This window comes from Otolemur garnettii, unplaced genomic scaffold, assembly GCF_000181295.1.
Source record: "Otolemur garnettii isolate 467f Iridium unplaced genomic scaffold, OtoGar3 scaffold00003, whole genome shotgun sequence".
In the NCBI taxonomy this organism is placed as follows: Eukaryota; Metazoa; Chordata; class Mammalia; order Primates; family Galagidae; genus Otolemur; species Otolemur garnettii.
This window is the reverse complement of record NW_003852398.1, coordinates 45544635-45554756: the sequence shown is the minus strand read 5'-3', so window position 1 is coordinate 45554756 and position 10122 is coordinate 45544635. Positions and strand designations below refer to the sequence as shown.

The 10122-nt window shown below is 39.4% G+C and overlaps 1 protein-coding gene across 1 annotated transcript in view; it reads left to right on the top strand.

The window, feature by feature from the left end:
• Window positions 1–7: 7 nt before the first annotated feature.
• CHSY3 (chondroitin sulfate synthase 3) overlaps window positions 8–10122 on the top strand; it is a 271643-nt gene continuing 261528 nt past the window's right edge. The window contains exons 1-2 of the mRNA XM_003782223.3: window positions 8–839; window positions 3245–3528. Coding sequence (XP_003782271.1) covers window positions 35–839; window positions 3245–3528 — 1089 coding nt within the window. The 5' untranslated portion in view covers window positions 8–34. The remainder of the gene's footprint in view (window positions 840–3244; window positions 3529–10122) is intronic.

The window sequence follows — 10122 nt, the reverse complement described above, 5'->3', positions numbered from 1 at the left end:
CGCCCAGCTAGCGTCCGCGCCCGGGGCAGCCGCGATGGCCGTGCGCTCCCGCCGCCCGTGGATGAGCGTGGCATTGGGGCTGGTGCTGGGCTTCACCGCCGCGTCCTGGCTCATCGCCCCCAGGGTGGCGGAGCTGAGCGAGAGGAAGAGACGGGGCTCCAGCCTCTGCTCCTACTACGGCCGCTTGGCAGCTGGCCCCGGCGCCGGAGCGCAGCAGCCGCTCCTCCAGCCCCAGTCCCGGCCGCGGCACGAGCAGTCGCCGTCCCCCGCGCGCCAGGAGCTCCAGGGGCCACAGCTGCCCGAGGCAGCGCCCGGGATCACCAGTTTTCGAAGCAGCCCCTGGCAACAGCCACCTTCGCTGCAGCAGCGGCGGCGAGGACGTGAGCCCGAGGGCGCGACGGGGCTTCCCGGCGCTCCGGCGGCCGAGGGGGAACCCGAGGAGGAGGACGGGGGCGCTGGGCAGCGGAGAGGCGGCCGGCCAGGGAATAGCCACAACGGCAGCGGGGACTGGGGTGCCGCCGCTCCGAGCGCCCGACCCCGGGACTTCCTGTACGTGGGGGTGATGACCGCGCAGAAGTACCTGGGCAGCCGCGCTCTGGCGGCGCAGCGGACCTGGGCGCGTTTCATCCCTGGTCGCGTGGAGTTCTTTTCCAGCCAGCAGTCCCCCAACGCCGGGCTCGGCCAGCCCCCGCCACCCCTACCTGTCATCGAGCTGCCGGGGGTGGACGACTCGTATCCTCCCCAGAAAAAGTCCTTCATGATGATCAAGTACATGCACGACCACTACCTGGACAAATATGAGTGGTTCATGCGCGCCGACGATGATGTCTACATTAAAGGTGACCTCCCAAGCCGGCTTTCCAGCCTGCCCGCCTCCCAGATTGCTCCTCACAACCCGCCCCAGACCCTGCCCAGACCCTGCATTGCCTCTCTGCCAGCACGTGCTGCAGGCTCCCGCAGCCCCTGGCCTGCCATCCCCACCTGGCATCCGCCCACTATTCCTGGCCTCTTCGGCAGCGTGAACCCTCCTCACGCCTGCCTGCCTTCATTCGCCTTCCTTACTGTCGCTTTTCTCGGTTCCGCCTAGCGCTTGTCTGGTGTGGGAGAGGTGAGAAAAGGGACCTGAGGGCAAAACCGAGGCCATTCCCGCTCCGCCCTCCTTTGAAAGCTTCTGGCGGTGGTTAACCGAGTCGGTCCAGAGGGGCGTGTCCTGGGTGGAGGAAGAGCGGACGCAGGATGCCGGCTAGAGCAGCTTAGAGAGCTAGTGTTCTTGTTTTAATCCGGTGCTCTTTTGTTTAAACTGGATCTAGTGCACTTTCAGAGCAGCTGAGATTGAGAAATCATCTTCGCTGTCGTGGAGCCTTCCCGGTGGGTTTCCTTCCCTTTAGCAAAACTCGCCACTCCCTGGGAGTCCTGAACACTCCCAGCGCCCCGGCTCGCTGCTCCTTGCAGCCGCTACGGCGCAGCGCCAAACTGCCCCTCACCCCTCTGCCACACTTCATTGAAACCCCCAGAGGGTGGGCGTCTTGTCAGGAATTAACGGTGGGCACGAAGGGCAAAGAACTCGCGGACTATCCAGACCCTCTGAGCTCTAAGCTGTACTAGCACACACTAGTACTGGATCCTTTCCAGTGCATCTTGGTGGCTGCGGGGATAAGCAAAGGCTGGAAGTCCTTCCCAGAACCACACGCAGCCACAGCACAAGAGAACTTTCTTGTCAGTTTAAAAAGAGGCGCGGTCTTTTTCCCCAAGTGTGGGCAGCTCTGGCCAGAGAATTTCTAAACTCAGCTGATCAGAGAAGTAAATCTTTCCAATCCAGCCAGTTGTCGAGATGCGGAGGAACCCAAGGGAAATAGCAGGGTTGTGCCTGAGGACGTTTTCTCTCAGCTTTGCACGTTTGCTGGCTTCTTGGTCAAAGGGGGGCAGCCCTTCCTTAGTTTATGCCTGTTTCTGTTAATGCTTGTGTCTCATTGTTTTATCCTAATCCAGGTAGTACCTTTCACATATGCAAGGAAAAACAAACACATAAAAATTTTAACCCAGTTGTCCTGTTTTGACACAAAGAGTGTAAGTTAATAACTAGAGATCTTTTGGGTTTGAATGAGGAGGAAAGAAATCACTGTAGGGCTATTTGGAATAAGAATTCTGATGATTGGGTACAAAAATAGAGTGGTCTTTTACTAAATGTATTTCTGATAGATGCTATTCAGGATTGATTTAAAGAAAATAGCTTCCACTACCTTATAGTTCCTTATCTACTGTGACTAATTAACATCACAAAGGTTTCCTGTCAAAAAACTTTGCCACACTTTGCAGAATGTTGCTGAAATGCATTAACAATACCTACTTTTGTCATTTGTTTTAATGGTTTAAAGTTTGTCCTTCAGAACATTGAAATGTCATATTCTTTCCCTTTTTATTAACAATGAAATGCATTTTTATTAAGAACCCAGTAATAGTCAGCTGAAACTCATTAAGACCCAGGAAGCAAGGCTGGGGTCAACATAATGGCTGCAGACGCCTTACTCATCAAAACTAGTAGTAAAGTTGCTGACTGAGATTATGAAAAAGATGATTTTCATTCCAGGGTGTCAGGTCATGGGATACTACATGCTTTTGAACTGTTTTGGCTACAAAATTTTATTTTAAAGTGATTTTTCTTGAGGAACTTACAATCTACAAGTGAAACCAATTACATTATTGAATTTTTACCAGCTGTAATTTTCTTTTAAAAAGGTGCCCCTTCTCAAGTTAACCACGACAGGTTTGATGCTAACATTCTCCAAAACTTTATGGATTGCATATGATTCAAGTTTAGTTAATGATGAAACACTGAACTGAATCAATTATCAGGAAAAAGAATTGTTAGATGTCAACAGTCTGCCAAAACAGTGCTAAATATTCATATTTAATATTAATTTATATTTTGGGTTGTTTTCTATTTTTAATGTATTAAGAACAGCGTCTTTATCCTCCACATCACTATTTCACCTTTTGCAGAAAAACTGATGATTGTCAGAGTTGTTATGTTTCGGCAATGACCGTGATCAGAAGTTGATAAAATTTTATTTTGATTTAATTAATAGCTGCAAATTAGTATTTTAAAATAGACTGTTGAGAGAGGTTTTTCTTGGGACTTGTGAGGATTTTAAGCACAATGTTGAAATTTCTGTCCTTTACCTTATAGATAATAAATAATGATGAAATAAGGAAAAGTAGTGATTGGTGCCTTTCTCTTTTGTAGGTGATAAGTTAGAAGAGTTTCTTAGATCCCTGAATAGCAGCAAGCCTCTCTACCTGGGACAGACTGGCCTGGGGAATATTGAAGAGCTTGGAAAGCTGGGGCTGGAGCCTGGTGAGAACTTTTGTATGGGAGGACCTGGCATGATCTTCAGTCGGGAAGTTCTCAGGAGGATGGTGCCACACATTGGTGAATGCCTTAGAGAAATGTACACAACTCACGAGGACGTGGAAGTGGGAAGATGTGTTCGCCGTTTTGGTGGGACTCAGTGTGTCTGGTCTTATGAGGTAAGCCTTGATGAAAATGTTCAGGTACTACAGATGGATGCCATTTTACAGGCTGGGGCAGTGATTCTGTTCTTACTGTATCTCTGTATTTACTTGAAAATGATAGTAGCAGCTTTTTATGAATACCAGAATGATGATAGAATGATGATAGAATGATGAAGAAAGGTGAGAGATACCTTTCTTAGTAGGTCTAATGCTGTCTGAGGCTCTGTTAGTAGCATGACCCTGAACTTTAAGTAGCAGCTTCTTTAAATAGTCACATATCTGGAAGATGCTCTTTCCTCTCCTTTATTGTTTTATTGGTGTTTATTACACATGCTTATCCATTTCTTGTCTCTAACAAAAGGATTAATATTACTCTTCAGCTGTAGCTTTTAGCATTGGGTACTGTGTCTTTTTCTTTTTAAATTTGCGGGGTATAGGTGTGTAACGGCATCTCTTTGCTTTAAAATAGTTAAAAGCTGAAGTTCCTTTGAGGATTTTGAAATGGAAGTTTAACGTACTTTATAAAAAGCATAGGAAAAGTTAACTTACTTGTATCACTTGTGATATATTTATTCCTAAATTTTTAATCACTATTTGATAATTTGTTGGACGTCTAAAAGAAAGAGTTATGGAAAGAAATAGAAGTTTGAAGATGTGAAGTGACACGTTAATATTTTTGACAAGTCCCCTGGAATTTGCTTATGTCTTCTCTCATACCATTTTCTGAACAGCAATCGTTATTTAAGTAATATGAGCTGTTTATTTATTGTAGTAGTTAGTTTTATGAAATACTCTGGGAATCTTTTTCTTCAGAAATTGATTTTTAAATGAAATAAAGTTTTATGTATAATAGATTTCCTAAAAGATAATCTTATTGAAAAATGACTTTACATTTAAAGAATGTATGATAGTTTTTAGTATCATTTGGTTTTCAAGTGATTTAAGTTAAATATTATTTTAGCTAACCAGTGCACACTTCTGTAAAATTACATCTTAACTCCTTTGCTTACCTTTCCAAGTTTTTCATGTTACTGATTTTAGAAACATTTTATAAAACTATATTCCCTTTGAAGTCTGAGTTACACCATCCCATTTATTTTTCTTTAGAAGTGTAATCCCACTTTAAATGTGATTTCTTTTTTATACTTAATATTATTTATATTTGGTGAAATGTTTTGTATATTTATTACAGAAAGTAAAAATTGTTCATAACTAGTTATTTGGAATAGGAATCATGAAAATTAAAAATAATCACATAGCTAATTCCACTTGATCATAAATACTAATTCTTCTTTTACAAAACTATCCTACAACTATCCTTTAAAATAAAAGTTTGTGCAAATACAAATACAGATAACTTAGAATGAATTCAATAAAAAGATTTTTCTTTATTTGGTAAACAAGTGAAAAGCAAAAATAACTATTCAATATAGAAATCATTCAATTGATTTTGTTTACATAAAGGCATTATTTGCACATATTTACTCTGTATGACTAAAAAAATCATCTGTAATTAACAATAAACATAGGGAATTATGTTTCATAATTGATGCTTTATTGTGTTAATATCACATACAAAGTTTTTGAGTTCCCATTGATTGTCCAGTGAAGGTCTAATCTTCACATAGCACACTTCCCACTTGCGTTCCAAGAAAGTCAGATACACTCATGTGAGCTGCAAGTTCAAGAACTGATTTAATGTTTTTTTAATAATATATGTATTTGTACTGGTTAAATGAAGCAAAGTTATCACAGGTATGTACCCTCCCTGTTAGAGTAAGCGGAATCTTAGACTGTTTCATTAACTGATGTTCAGGGAGAGACAAAAGAGACTCTGAGTCTTATGGGTGGTAACTTGGTGGACACAACATTTCCAGTAACTTGTCACAATGCATTTGAATGTAGACTAACACTTGTCCATCCCTGGTTTGTGAATCTATATAAGAGAAGTCATTTCAGCCTCTTTTCTAGAATCAGTAAATATTTTCCAGAAAAACGCTTGTATATACTAGAACATCGTAGACAGACCTTATGTTTTGCCAGCCTATAATATGGAACTTACTTTGTTTTGGTATTTCAGTCTTTAAAGGAGCTATTTATTTAACCAATAATTAACTTAAAGGAAGCACTGATTGAACCCTAATACAAAGTCACTGAGTAGGGTAAAGCAACAATGGAAAATTTATTATCAAAGAGACATATCATTATTATTTTTTTTACTACATATTACATTTATTTATTTTTTATGGGGTACAGTTTAGTGTTTTCACATACAATTTGAAATATTTTCATCAAACTGGTTAACCTAGACTTTGTGTCATTTACTTAGTTATTGTGTTAAAACATTTATACTCTAATTCTAGAAAAGTTCACTTGTACCCTTGTTAGACAGACCATATGGGTGATCTTTCCAGTCACCTTCCCACCACCCATCCGCCCTTCTCTCCTCCCCATATTCTTAGGGTAGAATTAGGTTGTAGCTTTCATTTGAGATCTATAAATTAGTTTCATAATAGGGCTGTGTACATTTGACATATTGAACAGCATTTGTTAATAAAATTACTAAAGATAAATATGTGAAGAATATTTTATCAAAGAATTTTAATAGTAGGGAGTGTTCTGTGTTTCTTGGGACACCTGAATAGATCATCTGGGCACAGGCAAATTAGGGGACACACACAAATCCCACACACTGAGTTCTAGTCCAGATTCTATGCTAGTTGAAATGGTGTCCATAGGCATATATGATACTGTTCGTATGGCATAGAAAGATTCTTTCTGAGCTGGCATCCTCAGTAAAGGTGAGATTTCACACCTGGTCATGTAAATTGATAACTAATACTGTTTCCATATGTCTTTTAAGAGAACCATCTGCAACAGAATTTTCTTAAATTTTAAAATGTCCTTTATCTATACCTGTCACGAATTTCCAGATTTTGTTTGTTTTTTCCTCCTAACAATGCTTCTTTCAGAGTTGAAAATACCATTGCAGCAGCATCATCAACTCAGTTGAGGTTTTTTGAGTTTGAAACATTCCTGATAGATTGTTGTCTTTTAAAAATGATACACAAGACATAAGTCTTGCAGATCTTATGGAAAGAGACTTGGGCAAATGGTTAAATAAAATCTATAGAATGTGTAGTTTTCCTTGAATATAAATTATATTTTTATAGGCGTGAATCTTCTATATTCTTCTTTACCGCTAAATTGTGGACTGCCTCCTCTGTGTCGTATATAAAATTAAGAACAGATTGTGAAAGAGGAAGGGGCAGAGAGAGAGAAAAAGAGAGACCGAGGTGGTGATGCTGGGGATTAAACTGGAGTCTGGGCCACCTCCTATTAGCTTCATTGTGTTTTGCGAGTTACTTCTTTAACCATTGTTTAATTCTGTTGAAAATAGAGATTGTATTCCTGTCTACCTCATACATTTCAGGGAAGATTTAATGAAATGGCACCATGATCCGCATAAAGCCTTTACTGGCAGGTAATAAATTATCAGTAGACACTAGTTTCTATTGTTCTAAAGAGTTCGTGTACTATATGATATGAATAGTATTCATATATTTTTCTTAATTATTAGTAATGGATGACTCATTTACATCAAAGGGGTCAAAATAAAAATAAATTTTCAGTTAGAGAATCCAAGTTTAAGGTTTTTTGGCAAGTCATAAGAAACTAATGTTTTGCAGTATTTTCGAAATACGAGGAATCCAATATCAGTAAAACTTGCTATGAGAAACATGGATGCCTGCTTAAAAAGAGTCTGATGCAAATCTTTGGTTTCATCCATGCTTATCATGTTAAGTAGCTGATTATAAGGAAATAGTGTGGAAAATACTATTTACCATGTTTTTCTTTGATATACATAAAGAGTCCCAAACAGAACTACATAAACACAAAACCTGCTGTATGGATGTATGGATGAGTTGCCAGAACAATGGTTCCTTTTTCTGAGTTTCTCTGGAATCTTCAGTAGGCAAGGACGTGAGCAGTCTCCCATTCTGCAGTCAACTCACACGAACACCCAGGGGCTTGTCGTTCCAGGCAGCTGACTCCCGATAGACCTCAGAGCTTTGAGGTAAAAATGTGCAGCTTCAGTGCTTCCTGCCAGTAAGGTCCAGGCGGTCTGGGAAAATATGTCGTGTTTGTTGCTTTTTTGCTCTTGTTTCTTCTCTGTCTTCTCCACTCACTTTCTTTTTTAAAACGTTCTGTCTTTACTGATAATAAAATAAATTACCAATGTATTTCGATAGCAACTGCTTTTCATCCAGTTCCTCCAGTAAATTAATGTGCTCATACTGGCCAACCCTGATACCCCAGAAGATCACAGGATGTGTACCCAGATTACAGTAAATCATGGTGAGGGCCCCCGAATGGCCTGACCTCTTCTGAATAAAGAGGCCTTTCGTGGCTGGTCAGCCTCAGACAGACTGGTTCTGTGTGTGCCTGAGGTCGTTGGAGAGGCTGAATAGAGAGTCTCCCTTTCCCACCTAGGGTTGAGGCATCTGATTTTTAAGCAGATGTTAATAATGAACAGACTTCATGGGTTGCTGGTATATTCCTTTATACCTTGGACTTTATAAGTAGCGATTACTAACTGAATGAAATATGTTTATGAAAAAAATCATTCTTTTCATCGGGTGTTTGAATTTATTGGCATCTCCTGTTGGCAAAGATCACATTTTTGGATGAGCTCTAACTTGGCTACTGTTTTTCTCGAGCTGCAATCTGGCAGCTTGGGAGGCTGCATATGGCTCTTAAACATTATTTGGCACATTACAGTATTTTAAGGTTTTTTGTTTTTGTTTTTTGATGCCTTTAGCAGAGGCAGACAATCTTGAGTTCTCTTTGTGTCCTGTTGTATACCAGGCTCTCCTTGTACATATATTTTAACTCTCTGGCCCAGGTAGGCATCAAAGTTTTGATCTTTTGAATCAGGCTATCGATATGTTGCAAATTTAAAGATAATAGACTCTAGAAAATGAAGCAATTTTCCAGTGAGAAGAATTAATATTTTAAAAATTTGACTATTACAGGTGTGTATTAAAAGCGTATAATAGTTACACTTTATTATAGTTATGTTTTTAGTAAACAAGATAGTCCTACTTATAAACATTATTGATACATTCATATTCAGTTTGTGTATTAGAAAAATTGGGAGTTTTGTTTTCTGCTTTTGTTTTTAGCAAAATCACTTCTGTTCAAGCATTAAAATAATTTTAATTCTGACGATTGTTCTCCCTGTGAGAGAGTTGTGCACTTTATCTAAGTGTCATTCTAAGAACAGTTTGTATTTATCATTTTATTGCTTGCAGTAAAATGGAACCAAAGAATAGATATCTTTATTTCATTTAATTATGTGTTGTTTCAAAGAAAGTAGACTATGACGTTGGTAAAACTGTTTCTCTGTGTATTTAAAAGTCCGCTTTATCTAACCAAACAGATTTTTCTTATGCTCCTCAAAGAGTTAATTTTGTACTAGAAGGTCATATGTTCCAGATTAGCCTCTTAAAGGCTATAAACACCCTAGAAAATTCCATTATTTCGCAAAAGGATACGTTCTGCAAGTGTTTCCCTGGGCCCGTAAATAATGCCAGAGAAATTAAGTGATATGTAAGGTCTTCATAACATATTGATTAAGACGAAGATGCGTGTCATTTTTATGAGGCTGCTGCACATCCTTCTCAGCTAATTCCTATTCCTTGTGAACTTCCCTCATTTCTAATGCTAACTTGGCTTTGTCGTGCTTATGGTTTCTGAACCAAAAGTACATAGGTTAATATACGTGGAAAAGCATAAGACTGGGATTTTGATCTACTATTCAGTCTTTCAAAAGTCTTTTCTTTTTCTGATTGAGTCACATTTAGTTTTTAACTTCACTAAAAGCAGTAAGCTTCTCACACCTCCTCTAACCACCCCATCCCACTTGTCAGATGAAATCATCATGCTTTGATTTTGTTATACTTTTTCTTCTGCTGCGCTGTTTTCTTCATTGTATTCTAAGCCGATGGAGAAGCATAGTATGGTTTTTGCATGTTTTGAAGGCTTCGCTGCTTCATTTTTCTTTGCTAACTGGTGGCTTCATCACCTAAATTGTGACAATTTCTTCTCTCCAAGAAGGTGATTTCCAATAATTATGAAAAAGGTTAAGGTTTGAAGGTGTCTCTAGGCAGTTGAAGTAGGCTCTATAGTAACATAAATACTCATATTAGTTTAAAAAGTTTAAATATTCTTCTTTAATTGATGACAAATATTCTGATTTGCTGAAACAAATCCAAGGCAGTTTCCTACTTTCACTTTCTTTATCTTGGTCTAAAAAAGCTGTGTTTTGAGGAACATTTATCTCAGTCTCTTTATCTGCTGAACTTGTGCTCAAAATACACAGAAATATATTCTGTTGTGTAATTACACTGCATTTTATTTTTATTATGACATATTACTTTTGCCCAAAGGTACAACTTTTAAGCAGACATTTCAGTTAAAGAAATGTCATTAAAATTAGAAAAGAAAGTAGTGTCTTAAGTTAAATGAGTCATTATTTGATATTATTGAACAAAAGGAGACCCTAAGCCAACTGAAAAATTAAGGGATTTTGGTTCCTAACAATTT